Raw genomic sequence first — 25,073 nt, forward strand, 5'->3', positions numbered from 1 at the left:
AAGACTACCAACAGAAACTCCATACGCGTGTTTCAGCCTTGTTGGGCCTCCTCAGTGAGGTGGAGCAGTGCCTCTCTGAGCACAGTGAGCAGGGAGTCCATGTCTGGGTGCCACCAGGTAATTTAGGGTGACCAACCCCAAGTTCCTTCCTAAAATACAAAAATGGTAGCAGGCGCCACTCTCTCGAGTTAAAACGGACATCAACAGACGTTTGCTGGTGCTCTCAGCGCAAATCACATAAAAATACATTAATATAGTAAAAGTTCATCATATGTGACATCATACTACGTGGCAAACTAATTAAACCTACACAGAGTTGTGGTTGGACTCAGGGGAACATCGAAGTATACTTTCTATATAGGGACGGGTTTGGATAGGACATCTACTGTCAGGTGGACAACTTAAGCCTGCCTCTAGTGCAAGTCATCCTCAACACTTAAGTACACAGAATACTATTGGCTCGTAAACTATAAGGCCCTCTGTTATACGGCCCTCTACAATTGGTTGGCATACTCGTGTCATGTCTGGAACATTCGGCTCACTAGCAGCATGGAAGCTGGTACACCAGGTGTCAGTGGGTGGACTTGACCTTGTCTCCCCACCCAATTAGCCCCACATCTCTCATTGTTCACGCTGTCTGCCATTCAGATTGCCTTTAAACTTGTCCTTGTAAAGTATCACTGCTCCAGAGAATAAAAGAGTATGGGCGCACTTTTATCGCAGTTCTGGTCGGTACACCCCAACTACTATTTCCATCCTTAACTCAAGTGACAGGAGACCGTATTTCGACCTGTTTTGCAGCATTTAATTGTCTTGAATTAATAAACTTGGCACTTGTTTTCTTTCTTGCACCTTAACAAGGACTGATTCAAAATAAGGTTTCAGAGGTGAAGAACAGGGTCGGACTGGGACAAGAAATGGGCCCGGATGCCTCAAAAAAAAAGTGGCCCACTGCTTGCCTCAAAAAAAGTGGCCCTCAAACCATCATCCATAAAACGAGTCAATTCATGACTTTACAGAAAATGCTACTTATGGAGTGTTCATGTGTCCGTTGCATGTTATGTTTTGTGTAAACGCTTGAGAAAGTGATAACATTGCGTTTTTGTACTTGTTTAAAAAAAAGAAATCATCACATAGCTAAATAAGAACCAGGCTCAAGGCATGTCTACTCGTTGCCACCAGTAATGAAAAATAGAGTTGCATTTAATAAGCAGTACAGCCAAATGATGACACCGGAAAGTACCTTGCCAGTTGTAGTTATGCTCAAATATTACATTATAACACACCTGCGGTTTTGGGAACTGCTGCAAGTCAATGCTTATACAGGGCTCCACAACCCCAGCAGGGAAGGAGGGTTAGGGTGACAGTGGTTGGCTAGGAAGGGGGGGAAGTAGGGAAGCCGGAATGAGGTTCACGGAGAGGTTATGAATAGGTTGGGGATGTTAGGGTAACTTTTTTACCACTGCGCACGCTTCCAGCGAGCTGTTTCACTCAAACACATGTTCCTGCTTCTAACTCTACACACATATACAATATCACTATAGCAGTATGCAAAGACACAGCAACATAATAAACACACATGAGGTAGTGCTGCTTATAGGCTAGTAGTCACCCAGAGTGTCCCTTGTTGTCTCCAGCGATTCTCGTTGTGCCAGGATGTGTAGTAGTAGCTGTTCAAATGCTGCAAGAGCGTGCTGCAATTAGTGCACACATCAGACACTGCCACATGTGGCTGTTCACGTGCATGTACACATGCAGGAGATTTAGAGAGGGTGCACATGGCTACTAAACATTCACAGTAGGGGCCGCATGTGGCTCTGGTAAGTGGCAACGTGTGGCCCACAAAGAGGTCTTACCTCTAGGATCTCGGGCTGCCTCTGCTTGAAGTGGCTGAAGTTGGCCAGAGTGTGTATCGGGGGAGCACGGTCCCAGCCCCCGCCATCGCCGAAAGGACTGACTGGGGGGGGCAAAGCAATAGGTAAGTGTTGGTGTTATTAGTCACTCCAGCGATCACCATGTAAATTGCATGTTTGGCTGGTTAATCATCCCCAGAAAAGAGAGAACTCCAATTACAGAGGAGCTACACACCCTCAAGCCACTGGCGGTACTCCTGCCCCTAACCCATTGTGCGCCCGTGCTTGGCCCTTCCCTTGCACTCACAATCCCTGTCCCTCACACACATCTTGCTTTTCTGCTGTGATTTTAACCAACGTTTTATCCATCTATTCTCTTGGCTGATATCTGCCCCCCTGCATCCCCACCCACTACATCAGGCCCACCAATCGGAATGCAAAGTGAACAGGCTTTTTCTTGGAAAGCATGCATTTTGAAACAAACGAAAATCGTTCATTTCAAACAGCGTTATAAAGCATCTTTTTGATCGTTTGGGCAAATCTGACGTGAGTAACCTGTGCCCAGTGAAATATAGCATGTATTTCACCACGCCCTGATGTTCTTTAATAAATTACTGCTAGCAAAGCTCCTCTCTTCAATGTGGGATGACACATTATACAGCCCACTGGTGCGTGTATTCCCTCACTGGGCAGAAGGATGAAACGTATTTCAAACGGTATGTTGGCCCATGTGAACTAACAGACGTATGATATTAAATGGTCTTCTGGTACACGCACCCTCCCACTGGGGAGAAGAATGAGACATATTTCAAACTGTATGTTGGCCCATGTGAACTAACATACATGTGATATTAAATGCTCTACTGGTGCATGCACCCTCCCACTGCCTGCTGGGTCCATGTGATCACAGCATATATTGTTACGTCTTTCCATTTCCCCCTGTCGCTCGTTACATTTTCTTGACCCCATCTTGGCTTCCCTACATTGCCTCTCCTCTTCTCTCCATCCGTTCCTCCCTTTCTGTTTAATTTAGGTTGCTTGTATTCCTCTGCCTCGCTCTGCCTTTCATCCCTTTCCTCCCACTGCACTCGCATACCCTGGTTAGTTCTTGCACTTCCAGTAAAGTAAACTACCAGCAACCAACCCGCCCCTACACTCTCTCCCCCACTCTCCCTTCGGGATTCTACTTTATTTTCAGCTTTATTCAAAACAGGGCAGGGTTTTTAAATTAGAAAGATGGTCCAATTCCAATTGATGGCGCTAATCTCGCACTAGCTCTTTCTCCAGCTTTCGAGCTGGCCTCTAAAGAACCGGTATCGGCCTAGTCAAGCAGAAGAATAGCACTGAAACAACCCGGGGTAACGCTGCGCTAAATGAACGCATTAAATCAATATATTAAGGGCTTCACGTTTTAGGAGGTACCACTTGTCCTACCCCCAGCCTTCCTTTTTGCTACCCTTATTACGCACTTGACTATGCTGCCACCTTCGCCGTGAGTCTCTGCATCTTGGAGTATAACAAAAATGTGTTCTTGTACAGCGCTCCATGTTGGAATCTGCACGCTTCTAAGTGCTAAAATAACAGCTGCAATTATTATCCGATCTATTGTTAGTAGTCACTGTATCTGTATTATCCCCTGGGAGGAGGAAGGGCTGGGTTGACTCTGCTGCGGGACTTTCGAAGTGCTGTCGGCCCCATGTCCGATAAGTGCTTTACCTCCTAAGATGTCCACCCAGACAGGTAATAGGGCCATGAACACTGGGTTTAGTATCTAGAACTGGAAGCCTCCTAGGAGGAACTCTACCATGGGAACTGGCTGAGTTGTGAAAAACATTAAAATAACCGGAATTTGACAGTTACAATTACAAAAGCAAACTTGAATGATGGATGCAGTTACAATTTTTGTCCTAGACTCGGATGGTAAAAACGGTAGGACTTTTTTCAATATTTTCAGTTTAGTGAAGTCAAGGTGTCAGACCGCAGAGATTTGAGCCTCTCCAGAGTCTGAGGTCATTACTTTGATCCCTAGGCCCTTAACTACCGGGGTAGGTTCAGGGCATGGGCCAAGGGAGGTAGGCCAGTACTCGCAAGTCCAAGGTTGTCCTGTGTTGTTAGACCCGACCAGTAAGACCTCGGTTTTATCCCTGTTTAGTTTAAGCCAATTATTGGCCACCCAGTCCCCAACCGCAGATAGTCTTTCATTTTTTTGGCGGTATCAGAAGATGGGACATTGAGGCGAAAAAAAGGATCTGCATATCACCAGCGTATGAGAAAAAATTTACTCCATGGCTAGCAATCACATTGGCCAAGGCGCACATGTATATGTTAAACATAAGGGGAGATAAAGCGAACCCATGGGGAACCCGACAGTTCAAGGCTGTGGGAGAAGAGAAACCATTTGAAACCGGTTGGGCAAAAAGGAGGAAAACCACCTCAGAGGGACGTGTTCAACTATTCTTTCATAGATACACTAACAAACTCACAGTGCCCTATGTCAATACCCCAGGCACAGCAAACACATAGAAGGTTACACTGGGCATGGCCCGTTGCCTTTAACAAAGCCCTGGGCTTAATAAACACATCCACAGTGCCGACTTGCAATGGCTGTAAACCATGCCCAGTGATCAGCATGCTCCGTATATGGTCAATGTTGTGTCTGTTGATCTGCAAATTATTCACATGCGTTTTGGATATACAGAGCGAGTCAGATGAATCCTGCACTACACATGCCTTTTTGTCTTTTGCCACCCTACACAATGTTATGCATTTCTAACTCTTTTTCTTGCCTTCCCTTACATCAGAATAAACCAAAAATAGTGATAGAAATATAGATTGCATAAGCAGGCGCTAAAAGCAGTCCCTGGGTAACTGACATCAACTAGTGGTAGGAGCTACATCTGCGGAAAGGAAAAGATCATGCATAGTTTCCCAAATGTATGCCTGCACAAGATGCAAAGGATAACTTTTTCCCATTATTTATGACCCATTCTACTTTAGATGACAACTAGATGTGTCTTAATATTTATGTATAGACATTCCCAAGCACAGAGTTAATCTTGCATAGGTATATTTGTAGGACATCAGTTGGCCTATGGGGCTAAACCTAGCTCTTGCTAACATTGGTGGCAGGTTTACCAGGCCCTTATAGCCTACAAGCAATAGTGAAATAGCTTCCCTCAATTTCGAACCCTGCTGCAGCCCTATCAGTGCCATATTTCATATCCTTTTTCAGTGTGTTAGCAGGGAATCGAAACAAGGATTTGCTGAGCGGGGGATAAAAGCTGCCCTTGGGTATCAGGCATCATCCAATCAGCAGGAGCTACCTCTTGGAAACTTGGAGCTAGTAGATAGAATGTTGCAAATCTATCTTTCACGTGTGATGCACATTATAATCTTTTGTCTATTAAACAAGGCCCTTTGTGCTTTGAGGTTTCGTATAGAATTGTCCTAGTGCTCCTTCAAACACATTACCAACTACAGAGTTAATGTCGGGTAGTATGTTTGTATGACACAGATTGGCCTGGGGAGTCGAAGGTAGCTGTTGGCATCAAGCTTACCATACTCTTTTAGGCTACAAACTGGTGCCTAAACCCTGCACCGTGTCTGTGCACTTTGCAACAAGTCACAGACCAGCTGTTTATTTTGGATTATGCTCCTCAGAATCTGCTGCTGATGTACCCCTTGTCCAATTTATTTATTTTCTTATGGAATCCAAAGACAATGCTAAAAGTCTACTGACCAGAGAGCTGGCTGATTAAAAAATGTCAGTCCTACACTTACCGATCAAATTTTGTTTATTTGCAGTCTGCGACCCAAATAAACCAAACAGTTTTTTTGCAATAGTAGCATGTCGGTCCACGGACTAGTCAGCAAGCTTAACATTTCTTTAACTTCCTTCTGCCTCTCGTTTAGGATTATCTTTTAAAACCACTGAATAGAGTTGAAGTAGATGCCAGATTCTCGTGCACGGTGCAGGTTTGGTGTAAATACCTCCAGTATGATTTGCGTTGGACTTGTACTAAAACACGTGGAGTTTACAAAATATTCAGAGTTTATTGGGTGGGAAATATTAGCAGTTTTGTCAACTGGGAGCTAACTTGGTAGTATCTGAAATAGTGATCTTCCAGTAGGGGAGTCAAACTTAACCATAGACAGAAAGTCCCAATCCCTACTTCTGTTATGGCTTGTAGGAAAATGACTGTTAAGGGCATATGCATACTGCCTGATGGCATTCAATGGGGTAATGCCTGAAAATGGAAAGGGCGAGGGGGGTGGGTAGAGCATTTCATTATTGACCAAGCCGTTGAACACAGAAAGTAGCTCAACTCCGCTCTACTTTTAATTTGCATGAGGGTTTTGAGCAAGACTAATATGTAGTATTTCCTAATTCGTGCATTTTATTCTCTTTTACAATGCAGGTAACCAGCAGTGTGGATATTGTTTCCTGGTCAATGTGGTTTTGTCATTGGTTGAGGTTAAGTTGTTGGAAGAATGCTTCACCTGGGTAGAGCACTTGGAACCCGTTTTTCGGTGTTATGGAGGCCTTTCTTTAAAGGCAGGTTGCTTATCGTTACCAATACAGTAAGTTGTGGGGCTCTGCTGGCAACTGGAGACATCCTCCAACAAACTCGCGAAGTCCGGAAAAACTCTACCCACAAACGGGATTGGACACGGACAGGTAACTCTGCTACTTTTTAACTCCTTGCTTTGAAACTGTTACCATTGAAACATGAATGTATTGATTGTGTGACGTTTTCTATGATGTGGTTAAATCGGTCAGGTGTTATTGTTGTAGATGGTCCAGTAAGTTTTATTAGTGATACCTAAAAGGCATTCCCATCTGTCTGGATCTCAACATGTTGAATTGATTGGATATTTAGATATAGACTGGAAGATTTGTTTGGAGAACTACCAAACTGAAATAACTGGAGTAAAGGGAGGGGATAAGTGGCATTATATCTCTGGCAATGTATTAAACAAGTATATCAGTTTAAAATAGACAGGGTGATCAAAAGTGGGAATATTTGTTCCCTCTTTAAGTTGGAGTAAAATGTTTTTTTAGGGAGGAAAAAAGAAGGCTCATTCCCGATGGGATTATTTTATAAGCTAGGAAAAATGTTTTAACCGTAAATGTTTTTGTTTTATTTACACCCTATTGTAATTCATATTGAAAGGTACAGATTTCACCTCGTCAGATCATAATGTTTCTACCTGTGGCTCTGTGTGCTACATGCCCAAACATATCAATGAAGCTGGGTGCATGAAAGCAGGATGACACGCTTCCATTTGTCGGTTTCCTATTTTCTGTCGAGAGGATCTTCCTCCCTATTCTTCTTTGGGGGGATTTGGTTCTTTTTTTTTTTTTTTCCCAGCAAAAGTGTCCCATACACCCCTTCTCTCTAGGGCCGGCCAAAAGTATGTCTAACCCCAGCAACATGCTTTTTACTACGCTCACTGTAGTGCTGTGAAGCCAAACAATCGGCAGATGTGTGAGATATCGATAATATAACTAATATGCCCAACTAAATAACCCCCAAACTAATGCTCAACTAAGCCCACAGAAAATACAGTGGGACTAGCATGCTTGAATAAAATAAAATAGCTTGGGGCTATGATTTAGTTCAAGAAACTCCAGGCTTATTTGTTCAGCTAAAGTATTTTGTGTATAACCATGATTAAATGTTAAAACCAGGGAATGTTTGACAAGAAATAACACTAGCCACAATGGCCTTCTCCAAAGAAAATGTCACTTGAGGATTTGGTTTGCCAGGCCTCCGGTACAAATCTTTTTTTTGTAATTCGCTGTATGTTTCCTTCCTTCCGTACTGTGCTTTGTAAGATTTCAGGGTGCCTGAACACTTTCTAGTTATCCCCTATGTCATCAGTATATAATATATCAAGTCGGGTGGATGGCTGTGTCGCTGGTCATAGCAAGCATGGGAGGGGATATTGGGCAGAGTATACCTTTGATGCCTCTCCTTAGCCTTTCTGAACTGACATTAACCCCCTAGACTGTGTATTGCTTCTCATTTTTCCTATCATCTTCTGCTCCTGCCTAGGGTGACCTGGCATGTTGGAACCTTATTTATGTTTCTGATTTACCTAGGCTTATTCTCTCCTATGCTCTTCGGTCTATTCTGCTTTCTACTTCCTCTGTAGCACTTTCTTCCTCGCAGGAGGTTGGGACATTGAACTGGTTTGCTAGATCCTAAACCTGAGCCATGCTCCTTCTGGCTCCATGAGCTGCTCTGGTCTAGGCTCCTTGCTCTTGTCGCTCTCTTTTTCCAGTTGTTGTACCCCCTTCCTGCCCCCTGCAGTCATCTCCTTCTGGTCACTTTCTCCCTATGTTACGCCTTTCCCTTTACAACCTACTGTTCACACTCCCCTCTTGATTTTACTACCTATTCCTTGGTGGTCTTAACCACCAACTCCTATTGCCCACCCTTCCTTTTGGATATCACCTCCTCCTCCTGGTATAACCTCCTACTTTATAGGAGGAAGGATAGCTCCGGGGCAACACGTTTGTCTTCGAAGCAAGACAACACAGCCCAATCATGCGCTTAGAAACCATTTGTTGGTAGTAAGCGCATTATAAAATAACAATTATAATTATAGTCTGAGCCCTGCTCCATCTCTCAGCCCCCTCTTCTTCCACTGCTTTTCTTTCTCCGGTCTCTGCCAAGTAGGAGCCCTCTGCTCCTGCAATTCAGGTAGCCAGCTGCTTTTATACTGTTGTTCCCCATTCCCCTGGTTGGTTATTGAGGGTCTGCACAATGTGATTAGGTGAGGGCTGGGATTGGTTAGCTTCGTCACAGGCATTTGGGGATGATCTGGCTTCATGGGCTGCGATCAAGCCTAGATCTGCCTGGTCCACCATGGTGTTATGGTATGATATTGTTTATTTATAATGTGCCTATAAACGGGCAGTGTTTCAAAGCGCTCAAGGAGGGTGGGGAACATGGAAAAATAAGTCGCTCAGAGTAATTGAAATTCTAAGACGGTAATAATCTGCACAGGCAGTTTGAGATGCAGTAAATAGGCCTGGCGGCGATTCTGTAGTTTTAACAGTGAAATTAAGGGTGAAGACAGGGAGGACAGACAGACTAACTTCAGGCACAGTGCGTATGGATCGTGCAAGTGCACAGATGGTCACAGGGAGTGGGAGCCACTCTCTTGGGTTATTTCTGAAGTGGAGTGAGTTTGGGTGGTGAGTAGGTCCCTGAGAGGCAAGTGCGGAAGAGGACTGGCAGGGTGTCAAGGACCTGTGAGACTCTGAGGTACATCAGGCGGCCAGTCGGCAAGCTGTAAGAAAGAGGCGGAGAGTGGGAAGAGCAGAGAACTAGGTTAGCAGGGTAGAGGGAGATGGAAGAGGAGATGAGGAGTTTCCGGAACTTAAGAAGATCAGGCTCAAAACGGAGAGCGGCAGGGAGGCTATTCCAGATGGAGGCACCTGCTGAGGATAAGTATCTCCCCCCCCCCCCCCCTTCTTGGAGAAACGGCTCACTTGCAGAAGGTTGGAGGTAGAAGAGTGGAGGGATCGTGAGGGACAGTATTTAGGTAGGCAGCATTGCAGGTAGGTAGGTCCCAGGCCCTAGAAAGCCTTATGAACAATGCAGAGGGTCTTGAACTTGATCTTGCAGCCACAGGGAGCCAGTGAAGGGATTTCCGCGCTGGAGAGATGCGGTCCCTGGGCTTGAGGCTAAGGATAAGTCTTGCGGTTCTGTTCTGGATGAGCTGCAAAGGGCGCAAGGAGGGGAGGTTGAGGAAGAGGCTGTTGCAGTAGTCCAACCTAGAGAGAAGCAGGGCTCTGGAGACAGTAAGCCACTGGGGGAAAGTGAGAAAAGCTAGAGTACATCTGCAGAGGTGTAGCTGATAGTTAAGACTTTTTAGAGCTGTCTGAAATGTGAGAGGAGAAGGAGAAAGTGGAGTTGAAAATTACCCCAAGGTTTCTTGCCTCGCAGGTAGGTGCGGGTGCAGGGCCAAGAGGGCCGGCCAGAGTGAAAGTGGGAAAGCGGGAGCAGGGGTCCCAGTCCAAACAATCTCGGTCTTACTGGCGTTGAGGCAGAGGTACTTTGCAGCACACCATGACTGAATGGCGGACAGATGGTCAAATATGAGCGAGGAGGACGATGCGGCTAAGGGTAGCCTGAAAGATGGTGAAGACCTCTTTGAATGTAGACTTGTCCTTTTTGGCTCTTCCTGAGGCTGCCTGTAGTGAGCTGCGTCCTACGGCGGCCCCAGTGTGTGAACCATAAACACTCTGGTTTAATCTCAACCATTTCTGTGTGAGGATCAGGGACCTTTGGTTTCCAGGGAAAAGGTGTAACTGCTGAGGAACATAGGATCCGGAATGCTGACCTGCCGCTTGGTTTCTCCACAATCGAGGTACTGCAGGTGGGAAACCTTCTATCTGTAGACTCGTCGTTTTCCTTGCTAGTTCTGCAAATTATCAGAAAAAAAACTTCTTTGATGTGCCAAGCAAACTGGTAACCGGAGCGTTGCATGTACTTTGTTGGTCACACCAAGCAGTTTTGTTTTAAATGGAACGTCTTCTCTTTCAGTATTGCAGTTTTGGTTCTGGCTAGGGGGGAGCTTTAGCATCATCTGATGGGCTGTAGCGGGGTTGGGGGTGTGTTGCCCAAAGGCCTGCCATGTGGACTAGGTGAGCCTTTGTGATTATAACCCTGCAGGCGACCAAGAAAAAGTGACTAGGGGATACTCGCCATGCTTTACCTGTGCCCAACATCCACTGACTTGGGGTGGCACCATGCACGCTGACCTGGTGGTTCTCAGAACCAGACAGGGGATCTTGTCACAGTTGGACATTTTGCAGTTTCTGGGTGTAATGAACCTGCTTTTGGAGAGTAGCCCATGCACATTTGGAAAATGGGGTTGAATAATTGCCGTGTACTTTCAAGGTAAATGTGCTGTAGCCTGTACGTGACCTCTATGCAGTTGACTACATGGTGTCATGACATGACTGCACTGTCATTTACAGAAAGAGAATGACCCAGGGGGTACTTTTTGTTTTTTTTTTTTTAAAGTTCTTATTAAACCTAAACTATGATTAAGAAACCTCAATTAGAGCTTTATGGCTGGGGTCACCTGTAAGCTTTGGTTGCTCATCCATTACCTTGTGATGTCATGGCTATTTACTTTACACTGGGTACTGTGACGAATCGAGGGAATTCGTCCCTTCTCCCCAAGGGGGATCTTCCCCCTTTGAGTCTAGGGCGATGAGCCTGCTCTGCACCACCCTCCCTAGGGGTCTTGGCAAGTGGGAACTCACTGGGAGAGACTACTCCTTAGGGGACAAGGACTCGCATTCCTTTAAGGAACTCCCTAACCCCTCTCCTATGATGGCATACATGGGACTTCCTGAAATGCTTAACAGTGAATAAAAACCAAGACCTGGCTGAAGATGTCAAAATGCACCATGAGTATTGGAGAAAAGAAGCTGCCTCTTTAAGGACAAACCTCGACTTCACTCTGACGATTTCGTTTAAGGAGGAAGACACACTGAGATGAGTGGCAGAGAATCCTATGGAAGCAGGGGAGCCCCTCATGTAGCGTAACGCAAGTGTGAGGTGGAGTCAACAAGACCTGTGCAGCCTGCGAAATTCAGAATGACTCACCTAGAGGAGCAGACACTGAGAAGACCGCATACTGAATCATTGAGAAACCGAGGGTCTGAGAACCCAAAACCAGTTGGTGCCATGACCACAAGTAGTTTATGGTGGGCAGGGAGCCTAACCAACTAAGCCGACGCCCAAGCCAGGAGGGACACCAGACTTTAGCAAGAAAAGGAAGTGCGAAACTGTCAAAGAGATGCTAACGGAGATGACAACCAAGAAAGAGAAGGCAAGCAGGAAGGTCCCGAGCGTCCGCAGGCCTCAGACGTTCCCCCATGAAGAGAACGGTAACTGGGAGAAATGGAGGACCGGAAAGCCAAAAGATAATCGTTATAGGAGTCGGAAACCCATCCCAGTGAAACTGTTGAAACTAAAACTAAATAGTTTGATAAATATGAACTGTAACAAAGTAAGAGGGAACGTCATTTGTAAACCTGAGAAAGAGAATATTAATCAGTGGATAAGACTATCCAGGAAAGAGGGGAGAAGACCACAACCCGAATATGGGATTCATTGGAGGGTAGTAGAAACGCGAGAATCTGAAATACGAACAAGAGAAGCGGATAAACGCACTGATGACCAAGATAAGTCTGATCTAAGAAGGGGACATGATGACAATCCTGAAGGGATTACCCGAGGTCGTACACAAGCAAACTATGTGGATTTAAGTATCAAACCAACTTAACCAAAGGGCCCTGGAAAGATAATGTGACAAGATAAGGGAAGAGCTAAAGACCTTATGCAAGAATTGCAAGCCCTGTTACAGAAGGTGGCTTGAGACTGTTGGAAAATAAGATATATATTAAAAGCACTCAAAAACAAAGCAGAACCCTGCTTCACCAGGAGAAGGGAGTCATTCTCCTGGCCTTAGTTCGTTTGAATAGTGGTAGCGTCAGATCAGGATAGTTTTTGGACACAGTGCTATCTCTTGCTTTGGATGTTTCCGGCCGACTTGCGGGCGGGCACCTTAGTTAATTCTATAGGTGGGGAACACCCCATAGTCATATGGAGAGAAAGGCCTTTTTCTTAAATAAACCATTGTTGGAAAGTGTCTGCGTACTTCTGCCATCCCGCCACAGTACTTATTTCCCTGTAGGAATGTTACATTGCAAAAATGTAGTTCTCTTTGACATGTAAAAGGATTTTCCATGTATTTGTTTGTACATTGAAGTAATAGTTAAGATGGATTTCTGAACTCTGACCTGGTGGGCAGAGGTTCAGAAGGCCAGCCTAGTTATTTGGAACAGGGTATTCTTCTGGACAAGCCAGACCAATCAAGGTAGCATTGGTGGCGGTCAAGACTAGGCCTCAGAAGGGGTGAGTGTGATCGAAAGCCCACAATGAGCACACACAGTAAACACCACAAATTACTCTGTCGGGTGTATATATCAAAAATACATATGCATTTATTAAATGCCTTTTAAGTCAAACACAAAGTAGAATCAAAGCAATATTAACAAAACAAACGCAACACTAACTAGGAAACATATACATAGTAACTTATATTACACAAGTAGAGATCCACAACCTGCAAAGAAAGGGGTCACACAGTGCAAATATACTTTAGGCAGTCCTTCGACAATTCAAACCCTAAGAGGCAGTCCATTCCCTATGATGAGTGGAGCCTTGAGCTCAAAAGTACATTCGGTCCCGGAGCATGCGATTGTGCTGTTAAGTTCAAGACGGGGTCTCTTTAAGGGCTGTAGCAACTCGGGAAGGTGGGTGAGGTGATGAAGAACAAGGTCTCACTATTTGAGGAGAGTCTCCACAAGAGTGCAAATCGATTTTTAAAAGAATCGGGAATAGCTTAGTAACACAGGCTATTTACACAAAGGAGAGTCGCCTTTGGGGGACATTCGTGCGTGAAAGTCTATGGATGCGCCAGGGGACACCGGTAAGGGTTGCAAGTACTTACCGAACCTCGGCGCACTTCGGAACAAACTTTGCCCGTCGGGTTCCAATCCCTTAGTTACGCGTCTCTGCGTCTTTCAGGGGCTGTGTTCCGGGACCTCAGTCCGTGGCGGGGCAGTGGCAGTTTCTTTGCTCCTGGTGAAGGGATCAGGCCAGTTCTACTGTAGTTCGCCTTACGGCACAGGGGGGCACAGCAGCAAGGCACCCGCGAAGATAGTCGCCACAGCTGGACGACACCGGGACCGTGTATGCTCGAGGTTCAGGCGTACTCTCCTAATTCCAGAAATAGGAATGCTAGGTATACGAAACTCAGCGGGAGAGTGCCTTATACACAGAGCTTACAGTCTCCAAAGTCTCAAGTCGAAACTCAAGATGGCGGCGGTTCCAGGGCAAAGGTCCCGTACAAGCTGGTCAGTGGGTGGTCCAGGAACACTTCTGAGCAGGTTCGTTTGCAGGTTAAGCAAGAGGTGCCGAGAATAGTTAGTCCCACTATTGTAATGGGTCAAAGCAGCCTTGCAGGCCTTCTAGGGTCGATCAGAAACGGGCTCCGACAGGACAACAGTGGGGTCACAGTGCCAAACCCAACAGAGGGTCACCAGCGGTTCCACTGATCTGCTTCTTCGGTTCAGGATACTTGGCTCCTTTACTAAGTCTAGTGCAAACTCAGAAGATCGACCTGGAATGGGTGTTGGAGTGCCTTCTCTTATCCAAAGTCTCCTTCGTGCCAAAACGTAGAGAAACCAATAAGTGATTGGCTCACATTCAGCTATCCCAGAGGTGGACCAATCATGGACCACTGTGGGCCAGTCATCCCAGCACACCAGACATCCTGGCACCCAGGATGTGTATTGGAACTAGACAGCCTTCCCACACTCCTCTGACCAAGAGATTGCCTTGGGTTTCTTAGGAGTTGTGAGAGCAGCCAGAGGGGCAGCTATGGTGCCATAGTCTGCCATGAAGTTTCTGTAATGCCCAGTGAAACCTAAAAAGGCGCTCACCTGGGTTTGAGTTATGGGGCTAGGCCAGTCTTGTACTGCTTGTACTTTACTGGGTAGAGGCCGAATCCTCCCTCCACCTAGACCACTGACCCTTGAGCAATCTGGCCCTTGCTGGACTTTACGGTCCAGTGGGCCTTCTGAAGGGCCTGCAACACAATCCTGAGGTGTTTCACATGATCCTCCCAGGGCTGTCACTGAAGAGTGCTATATCATCCAGATATGCAAGACGGAATTCCTTCAGCCCATTAAGGACATGGTTCACAAGCCCCTGAAAAGTGGCAGGTGCATTCTTTAATCCAAATGGCATTACCCTGAAATGGTAAAAGCCTTCTGGAGTTGAGAATGTTGTCTTCTCCTTGGCATGTTATGCTAAAGCTATTTGCCAACACCCTGCATTGAGGTCAAATGTGCTAAGGTACTTGGAGGCAACCAAGGTATCCACCAGCTCATTAGTTCTGGGTAAGGGGTGTGCATCTGTCTTGGTCATAGCATTCAGAGCCCTGTAATCCACACAGAACCTCAGCTCAGAGGAACCTGCTTTTGGTACCAGAACCACAGGACTGGACCAAGGACTACTAGAGGGTTCAATCACCCCAGGATCTAACATCTTGACCTTTGTCTTGATGTAAGATCTCACCATCCTGGTTCCCCTACTTTAAGTAGGGACACTATCTCCTGTGTCAATGTCATGTTTGCAGCAAGGTGTAAAACCAGGAGCTAGGGAAAACAAGGGACGGAGTTGCTTCAGCAAACTTCTCACCTAATCTTGCTGATCAGAAGACACCCTCAATGGAGCCGTCTGAAGGAACGCCGCAGGTCAGGAAGAGGTTCTGATTCCTCCTCCTCCTTTACATCTGATGCCAAGAGCAGTGCAGCTATTTCAACCCTAGGGATGAAAGCCTTCAGCCTATTAACATGGAACCCTTTGGGAGCCTGTCCAGCCCTTCCAAGATCCACTAATTAGTTTACCTCACCCAGTGGCTCCACTATTGAGTAAGGGCCTTACCATTTATCCTATAAAGATCTAGGCCTTATAGGGTTCATGATCAGAATTTGCTGGCCTGGTGTAAATTTGACAAGGGAAGCCTTCTGGTTATACGAGTGTTTCACCAGAGCTTGCCAGGTCTTCACCTTCTCACTGGCCTGAGCCATCAGGAGCACCATTCTCTTCCTTTCTAGCACATAGTCCACGACATTGGTAGTGATAGGTGGAGTATGCATCTCCCAACCCTCCTTGACTACAGGCCAAGGGTCTCCTAACAGGGTGACCAAAAAGAAGCTCAAAGGGGCTGAAGCCAACCCCTTCTCGAGTTACCTCTCTGTAGGCAATAAGCATGGAAGAAGCGGATCCCCTTCCCTCCTCTGAGCCCCAATCATGCTTTTGAGGGTTCTATTGAACCTCTCAACTAAGCCATTGGTTTGGGGCGTGATACTCTGATGAAAATCTATAAGTAACTTCCACATGCCTTGCATGTACTTGGACATAAAGTTGCTGCCCTATCAGACACACCTTCCTGAGGGAAGCCAACCCTAGTGAATATGCCAAGCAAAGGTTTTGCAACTGACTTGGCAGTTAGTCTTTAATGGGATGGCCTCATTATACCTGGTGGCATGGTCGACCGGCACCAGGATAAACCTATTGCCGGAGGATGTCTGAGGGTCAAGGGGACCAAAAATGTCAATCCCTAGCCCTTCAAATGGTACCCCCACAGCTGGGAGTGGTACCAATGGAGCCTGGATTGCTGTGCAACTCTTCCCCGATAACTGGCAGGTAGCACAACTCCTGCAGTGACTTTCTACCTAGACCCCCATCTTGGTCCAGTTGAAGTGCATGGCTAACCTTTTCTTGGTTCTCTTGTGCCAAGGTGACCAGCAAGGGGGACTTCATGCGCCAGCTGCAAGAGAAATGGTCTTGCAAGAAGGGGAACCACCAACCTCCGATGGTTTTGTTCTGTAGACTCTGTGGGCTCACTGTACAGGAGCCCACCTTCCCAAAAAATCCTATGCTCGGCAGGTTAACCCTCAAACTGGGAGCATGCTTGCCTCCTAAGGCCTTCCAAAGATGGGCACTCCCGTTGGCCCTTACTAAACTCAACCCTATAAGGACCACCTTCAACCAAAAAACTTTGGAATGCAGGATGGTCATGTGGATTGAGAATTTCAGGCAACACCTCTTTCTCAGCAGGTTCAGGTGTTTAGCCAACTACTTCCACCTCAGTGGTAGGTGAGTTTGGGGGAATGTTTTTCTTTCCCTCTCTGTCTCTTTTGACTCCTTTTAGCCTTGGGTTTACCATTTGGCTAAGGCTTTGCCTTGAACTTGGCTAAGGCAACCCTTGTTTGTGACCTTGTGCATGGTCTCTCTGCTATATCACCCACACAAGACCAAAGTCTGAGATCATTCTCCAGCAGGACCTTACCTGGGACTTGCCTCTGAATGCTCATTGGAATCCTGACCAAAGTACCATTTATAGTAAGATTGACGGGCACTACTGGGAACTTGAGAGATGGGCCATCAGCTAACTTGGTCGCCATCAGGGGAGCTCTGGCAAGTTCTTCTGGGTTTACCAATGTGGAATCCACCACGGTTCTGCTGGCCCCACTATCCCTAAGGGCAGGCGTATCTACTCCATTGATTAGCACACTGTCCTTTAAAATAGTGCTCGGTATTGTCTGGAATGCTAGCATAAGCCCCTGAAACTTTAGGCTGCCAGGAACCCAGGGAAACTAGGACTATCTCAGATTCTATTCCACTGAGGAAGGAGTCTGAGGAGAAGGATGCCTCTGTGATCTCTTCCTCCTCATAGGAGGGGAAGGCCAGACTTGGAGTGGACCCCCAAGGATTTGACCTTACAGTCTGGTTCCCCTTCACATGGTCATATGCTCCACAAGCCACACAAGATCCACTGGGTCTTGGGACATAGGGAGGCTTACTATAACCACAGTTCTGTCTGGGAGTATAACTCCCACTACCCTGAACATTCTCTTGGGACTTACCCTTGTTTTTCTTTTTGTGACTCTTTTGGGAGGATGTTTTTATCAGATCCCCACACCCTCCTTATCTTTGTTCTTTTTTACCGCCTCCTGCTTACCAATAGTAGTCTTGTCCTTATGGGACACTCTGTGTGACAAACAAATCTGCTGCACTAGCCAGCTTTTTAGGATCTATCTCCTTTGAATCAGCCAAGTGCTGCTTAAGCGCAGGAGAACAAGATGCAAAAATATGTTCAAGCATGTCATACCCTCAAAGGTGGTTACGTTATAGCCTTCAACACAGCCAGTCGAGTTTTTCAAGGAATCAGTAACATAGGACGCCCAAGTGTTTCTTTTGTACTCTCTAAATCTCTTTATATTGAGCAGGAGTCTTCCTAAACGTTAAGATGTGTGTTTGCTTCAATTTTCCATAATCTACTCAAATGCCATAATGGTACTGCAACCAGAATGGGGTAGTCGACTGAGCAGCCATGCAATCTTGTCAACATCCACAGCCTTGTGTACTTCTCATGCATACTCTAATGCAGTTAACCAGTCCATGATGTCATTCTTTTCATCATACGTACTAAGCAGATCTTTAGGAAACCATGGATGAGAGGAGGACCCAGATCCATGTCCAGATCCCTTGGAGGTGCCAGTTGCAACCTGAATCTTGGCCAGCTCCAACTGGTGAACCCTGTCCTTTTTGTTTTCCTGCTTGCTCGACTCTCAGCTTTGCCATGTTGAACTCGAGCTCCTTCTGCTTAAACTGCAGTTCTTGCTTCTTGAATTCGAGTATGGGTTCAGCATCAGAGCCAACAGATAAAACTTGAGACTATACATCATCCTTGTCTTCATGGATCCCATGGATGAGGGCAGCGATAGCTCTGCTAGAACTGTCAGTGAGAGCAGCTCCACCTCCTTCTGCACTCTCATCCGAGATAATGGCATCGCGCTGAGCCTCTTGCCAATCCATGATCTTTTGGATCATTTTACCTTTGGTACCTTTAGTGGATAAGCCTCTCTCGGTACACAACCTTCTCAGTGGTCGGACTTGGAAGCATTCAAGGTTATGTTCGTTATTGCTTTCATGTTTTAAGATGGGTCGTTAGCCTTTACAGTAAGTTACCAGTGCACTATATTTGGTGCAAACCTATTCATCACTGGGGAGAGGTTAAGCCGAGAGAAATCTGAGCAATTCGTACTCTAGTGGATGCCTAGCTATTTAAACCCAGCGGATGTATGGGCAGTCTTGAGGGATTGCGTCTGCTCCCCTCTCCCCCCTCCCCCCCACACCAGGAACAGAACTGACTTTTACCAGTTAACTTTGAGCCAGCTGAAGCTTTGATATTCCGTCAATATATGGGTCAATACTGGGCATAAGGTTCCTGTATTTCTCATATAAATTAAAACGTTGTCCGCATATATCAAAACCCTTTCCTCCCCTCCCCAAGGCCATCTGAATCCAACCGAGTCTGGATACTCCCTGAGCGTTATCACGAGCGGCTCTACTGCAGTGTGAACAATAGCAGGGATAGGGGCATCCCTGCCTCATGCCCCTTCCAAGGGAGAACGTTCGGGAAGTGACTCTGTTCACTCTGATTGGCGCCACCGGAGAGCTGTAAAGTAAGCCGAGGCCAAAAATTTCCCCCAAACCCTAATGCGACCCATGATCTCCCAGAGTGAGTCCCAACTCACACAGTCAAAGACCTTTTCAAAGTCGATTTCCAGGAGGGCGAGTGGATCCTGCGTCTCTGCCGCCAAGCCGATGACTTGTTGCACCCATGTTGTTCTAGATGGCATAAACCCACACTGGTCCGAGTGAACTAGAGAACCAATTAGCCGAAGTTAGCGATCAGCTGGGACCCGGGTAAGTATCTTGGCTTCCCCATTGATCAAGGAGGTCGGCCGATAGGAGTCGCACTGTTCCTGTGGTTTACCTGACTTCGGGAGACCCACTATATTCGCCATTTGGCGATCCGGTGGGAGGCACACATCCTGTCTGCACTGCTGACAAAGGCGATGTATTGGTCTGATCACCCATTCCCCCAATCTTTTCCACACTTCCACCATGACCTGATGCCGTACCCATCTGTAGTTGCACCGGCCGAGATCTCCTCCTCAGAGATGTCTGCCTCCACGTCCAAGTCCTGCTGGCCCGTGAATTTTGAGAGGCACCCGATCCAAAACATCCCCGCCAGTACCCGGGCACCCCTGCACAGGGCTGTAGAGTATTTCGTAGAATTGAGTGAAGGCTACTTGCGATTTCTGTGTGATTGGTGAGTTCCCTCCACTGTGCATCATTTAGAAAATGGACGTGCCCACTCCCATTGTCCCTTCTCTCCAGCTAAGCTAACATTTCCCCTGTCTTGTCGCCTGCTTCATATATCTGGCTTTGTGTCACCCGATGCACCTCCCTGGCATTGTCCAGTGCCATGTTGCGCAGGAACTCCTGCGCTGTGGTCCAGGCCATTTATGCCCCTAGTGTCTCGGAGGATAAGGATTCTTCCTCTGCTCGCCCCACCGTCTGCTCCTCCTCCTCCACCGCTTCCGCATGCTTCGTGCGCCTAGCAGCTACCTATGAAAGCACCTCCCACTGCAGTGTTACAGACCTCCCCAAAAAAGTAACCGAGCGATCGAAAATCCCTGCATTAATAGTCAAATAGTCCAATATTCCTCCATCTTGGTGAACAAATCTTCCACAAATTAAGGGTCCCCAGGTAGTAGGTGTTCTACCGCCAGCGCCCAGAGGGCCTAGACTGCCTACTTTTGAGTTCAATGAATAGTGGGGATTGATCAGATATCACCCTGACCAGGAATCTAGCAGACAACAACCTATGAGATGTCGGAAGGGATAACAAAAAATTGTTGATTCTTGATATGGAGGCATGGACCCCCGAGGGGAAAAAAAGAGAACCCTTTCTCCATGATATGCAGCCATCTCCCTACATCCACACAATCTATGGGCATGGCAAAGGAACGCAGTTTAGTACAGAGCATCAGATTCACGTTGCCATTCTGCCCCAAGCGGCACCCCACAGCTGCCCCATGAACATCACATAGTGCTCCCTTGGGTCGGACTTCACCATTTCAAGCTGAAATGGAATCCTCTTATGCAGGAGAATGAGAATCCCATGTGAACCCCGTGAGAAGCCCACATAGAATGCCACTCTGTGAGGAACACTGTGTTGGGGATTGCCTATTTAGATATTGCAGCACCAGTCTGCGCTTAACGCTTGAACACAACCCATTGACATTCCAGGTCATCAGCGAAAACTTCCCACTATGAGCCATCAATCCAGAGAAATCTTAACATAGCTCAGGTGACTTGCCCCAGTACGCCCCCCCCAACTCCCATCCCCGCCCCCTTGTCCCTCCCAATATCTTTGTGAGACATCCTTGTGCCCTGTGTATTGCCTTAACCAGAACCCTCCAAACAACTCAACTTCCTCCTCCCCATAACTCCCCTCCCCCCAACCAGAAGCACCTGTCGTCCCAATCCCGCTTCAAACGGACACGAAACATAACCAACTACGTGTGGTGTATGCATCCAAACGGTCCATGCATGCCCCTCTTTCTCCGTCCACCGCCCGCATTGAGCTACACCCTGCATTTTGGTCCCCGTTCGGTCTGACCAAACTCTTTCCAGTTTTAAGTGTGAGATCACCTGGGGCCCCCCAGAGGCAATCTCGCTCATCCCTGCTTCAGGAGGTTGTTCCATCAGCTGCGAATCGAACGGAAGCAGAGATGCGTTCCGCACTGCCTCCGCTTCGGGTCTTCTTTTCGGTGGTCTAGGACCAGAGCTGGGAGGAATCCGGGATTCCATCAATTTTCATGCTTCCGTAGGATTATTGAACATGTCAACTGTCCCCTTGTGATACACTATCAGTTGTGCCGGGAAGAAAAGGGCATATTTGACCCCTCTGGCCGCCAGCTTTTGTTTTATCAGGTTGAAAGATTGTCGGGCCTTCTGGACATCCCTTGTGTAGTCCGGGAAGGACCTGACTCTGTTGCAATTGTATGTTATCGGGCTGGTTAGCCTCACCATCTGCAACACAGCATCCCGTTCCCTGTAGTTTAGAAGCCGGGCTATAATGGTACGCGGTGGGGGCCCTGGGACAGGGCAGTAAACTGGGATTCGGTGCACCCGTGCAATAGAGAAGAACCTTGACCGTTTCTTTGGTGCAAATAGGTTCACCAGCCATTGTTCCAGGAAGGGTTCCATGCTCAGGCTTTCTTTCCTTTCAGGTATCCCGTGGATCTGCATGCCACCCTTCGCTCCAGCTGGGTAACCTTTTGGGAGACCACAGGCATTTGTTTTTCCAGGCGTTTCAGGGAGTCCTCTGAGTCTGAGATGCGTTGTCCCGTAAGTCCTGTCTCAAAAAGGCCACATCCGAGGCAAGGCCGTCAATTCTGACTTCCAATGAGGCTCTGGACTTCCCAATGGCTCCCACGATAGGATGTGGTAAGTCATTTATAACGCGCCTGTACACAAATGATTCTGGGCGCGACTAGACAAGGAGGGAGAAACAGAAGGAGGACAAAACCACGATCTTATTAGGCCTTGTGCCATTCAGATCGCACAAGTGAGGGGAACAGTGCCGGGAGGAGGGAGGAGGGAGGAGGGAGGAGGGAGGAGGGAGGAGGGAGGAGGGAGGAGGGAGAAGTGCAGGTAATTCAATAAGTGCTGGCTGCCAGAGGGTGGCTGATAGGTGCAAAGAGAAGGGGCTGTAGGGTTGCAGATACAGACCCTTAAGTGTTGGGGTAGCCTGGGACAGAGTTCAGTGGGTGGCCAGTTGACCAGTGTGCGAAACAGTCGGGGACATCAGCAGGGGGAAAGGAAGAGAGAAAGCAGAAGCAAATAGGAAGGTCTTGAGTTGCTTCCGGAACCAGAGGTGGTTCTGCACAAGTTTGAGCGAGGCAGGGAGTCTGTTCCAGAGGGAGGACCCAGCCGAGGAGAGAGATCTGCCCCCCACTCTCTGCTTAGCGAAGCGGAGATGTCGAGAAATAAGATCTTTAGGAAGGGAAAGTTGGAGGTAGCGCAGTCCCAGGCTCCTGAAAGCTATGTGGACGATGCAAACGGCCTTGAACTTGATTCTTGCAGCCACAGGGAGCCAGTGAAGAGATTTCAGAGCTGGAGAGATATGATCCCTGGGCTTGAGGCCAGGGATAAGTCTTGCAGTCCTGTTCTGGGTAAGTTGTAAAGGTAGAAGATTAGAGACGGGCAGATTTAGAAAGAGGCTGTTGCAATAGTCCAGCCTAGAGAGGACCAGGCCGCTGGAGACAGTAAGTTTCTGGGGATAGTGAGAAAAGGCAAAATACCTCTGAGGAGGTGCAGCTGATAATGTGACTTCTTAGAGACGTCTGAGATGTGAGGAGAGGAGGATAGGGTGGAGTTGAAGAGGACACCCAGGTTCTTAGCCTCCCAGGAATGAGCAGGAAGAGGGCCCAGGGTGGGCTGCCAGAGAGAGGGGAAAGGAGGAAGCGGGTGTCCAATGAGGAGGATCCGTCTTGCTGGCATGAATGCAAGATTGTTGGCGCCACACCATTGGTGAATTGCAGCCAGACAGTGTGGTGTGAGAGAAGGAGCAGAGGTGGCTGAGGGGAGCCTGAAAGAGAGCTGGGTGTCATCCGCATAACGCTGAAAATTGGAGCAGAAAGTAGCAATGTGGTGGGCAAGAGGTGCCAGGTAGTGGTTGAAAAGCCAGGGAGAAAGGTTAGACCCTTAGGTAACACCACAAGTAGAGGGAAGGATAGAAGAGAGGAAAGACCCCAGTTCGACCTGGGAAGGTCGGTCGGTCGGTGAGAAAGGTAAACCAGGTCAGGGCCTGTCCAGTGATACCCAGGTTGTCACAGAGGCGATATAGCAGGATGACATGGTTGACCGTGTTAACATCTTTAAGGGACAGCTGGGGTTCCAGAGTGTCTCCTTCGCTACCCGTTTCCGCCGGGGTGGAAGTTGACCCGTGGGTGGGCCACTTACCGTGTGCTGGTCTATTTTGTTTTGGACACCTCCTTTTTAGGCTTGTCCTTTGTCATGATGACTCTTATGGCTTTCCCACTCTGCCCCTCACCTTTTACTATTTACCCCTCACTCTTTACTTGTCACGCTTTTACTTCTTGCCCCCCACCCCTCCGGCTCTCCTGCACAACTGTTGCAGCGGCCTTCTTGCCGGTTCAAAAAAAAAAAAACAGACTTGCAGGATTTCACCTCCTTTTTGCTTGGTAACAGCCACCTATATTGTAGAGGTGCTGTCTAGGTACTGTCATGAAGTGTTTTTCAGCAGGCGTTTTATGCGGAGGGGGGGGGGGAGGGGGGTCCGCCAAAACAAAAATCACATTAGGTGCACGTAGGAGCTGATCCAGGCGGATTGCAGCAGCCTCAGCCTGGGCGCCTGTAGGAAGGGCCCAAGAATACCTGTGGGGGCTGCTGCACCGCCACTCCACATTTTGCTGAGGCAGCTGCTTGCCCGATAGGCCTGCCTGTTGTGGGCCATTATGTTGTTCCAATTGTTGGAGGGAGTGGGGGCCGGGGTTGCAGACCTGCTGTACCACAGCTCCGAATGTCCAGAAGTCGCCACCATCCCACTGTCGTCCGCTCTCGCCACCGCTCCGTTCCCGCCTCTGCTGCAGCGCTGTCGGCAGGTGATCCCGTCGCCTGCGACTGTTCGTGTGCCATGTATTAGTTAAGCAGGTCCCCAGCCCGCAGCAATCTGCATGTGGGTCCGCTGCCAGCCATCAGGCTCACCGCCACTCCTGCCAGGGCCCAGCCTGTGGTGCAGGCACTGTTCTGCTGCGTCCTCACCTCCACCTCTGCAGGCCGTGACCCTTATCGCTCTTATTCCGGGAAGGGCGGGTGGGCCACTTCTCACCCTGCCTGGTGGGTCCTGTTCAGGCACCCGGATAACCGTTAGGCGATGCATGTTGGTGGCCACCTTATTGTCAGTAGGCTGTGCCTTCCCCCTGAAGTGCCGAAGGACAGATCTGGGCTCAGGACCCCTAATTTTGGTTCGGAATAACGATGGTTCTGCTGCTGTGGTGCTCTGTTTCACGAAAATATGCGGTGCTCCAAGATTGGAGCTCTGGTTGCAGGATTTCGGCAGAATAATTATGGGCGGCTGCTGGAGCTCCAGAGGTTTAAGTCCACATCGCTCGCCCGCTGGCCAGGCCTCCCCATTAAAGATCCATCTTTAACGATTCTCTGGTGGTCATTAACACACGGATAAGGGGCGATGCATCATTATCTACAAATTAATACCCCCAGGTAAGGAGGGCAGGACACTTACGGGAAGAAAGGTTTCCTCATCAGCTATCTACAAGGTGTGCATCGCAAATGCCACCACATTAATGGCAAGAAATAATCTGGCACAATCGGATCAAATGGATGATGTCATAAATGACGTCATTTAAGATCAGACATAAATAAAGTAATGGCTGAGCGGAAATGGTCAGCAAATGCAGTAATTATGAACACATTAGATTCAGCTGAGACTGCAGGGTGTCTGCTAGCAGAAAACACTGTCATTAAAAGACCTGCATGGATTCAGACCCGAGACACAAGCAACTTTACTGGACATGCCTGTTGAGGAATCCCACCTTTTTTTGGAAAAGCAGTGGACATGGCTCTTTAAAAAACTAAAAAGGAGCAACAGACTGTCAAAGGACTCGGGCAAATATCAAATTAATCATTTCGTCCGAAGGAGGCATCT

The 25,073-nt window shown here is 47.7% G+C and overlaps 1 protein-coding gene across 2 annotated transcripts in view; it reads left to right on the top strand.

Moving 5' to 3' along the window:
- Positions 1 to 25,073, top strand: part of MPV17L2 (MPV17 mitochondrial inner membrane protein like 2) — a 100,699-nt gene that overhangs the window by 6,676 nt on the left and 68,950 nt on the right. For both annotated transcript variants that reach the window (XR_011303899.1, XM_069649255.1), the window contains exon 2: positions 6,272 to 6,531. Coding sequence is in view for 1 of the 2 variants with exons in the window: in XM_069649255.1 (XP_069505356.1) it covers positions 6,345 to 6,531 (187 nt within the window). In the remaining variant the exon portion in view is untranslated. The remainder of the gene's footprint in view (positions 1 to 6,271; positions 6,532 to 25,073) is intronic.

Source organism: Ambystoma mexicanum, chromosome 1p (assembly GCF_040938575.1).
Source record: "Ambystoma mexicanum isolate Mex_15411 chromosome 1p, UKY_AmexF1_1, whole genome shotgun sequence".
Taxonomy (NCBI): Eukaryota; Metazoa; Chordata; class Amphibia; order Caudata; family Ambystomatidae; genus Ambystoma; species Ambystoma mexicanum.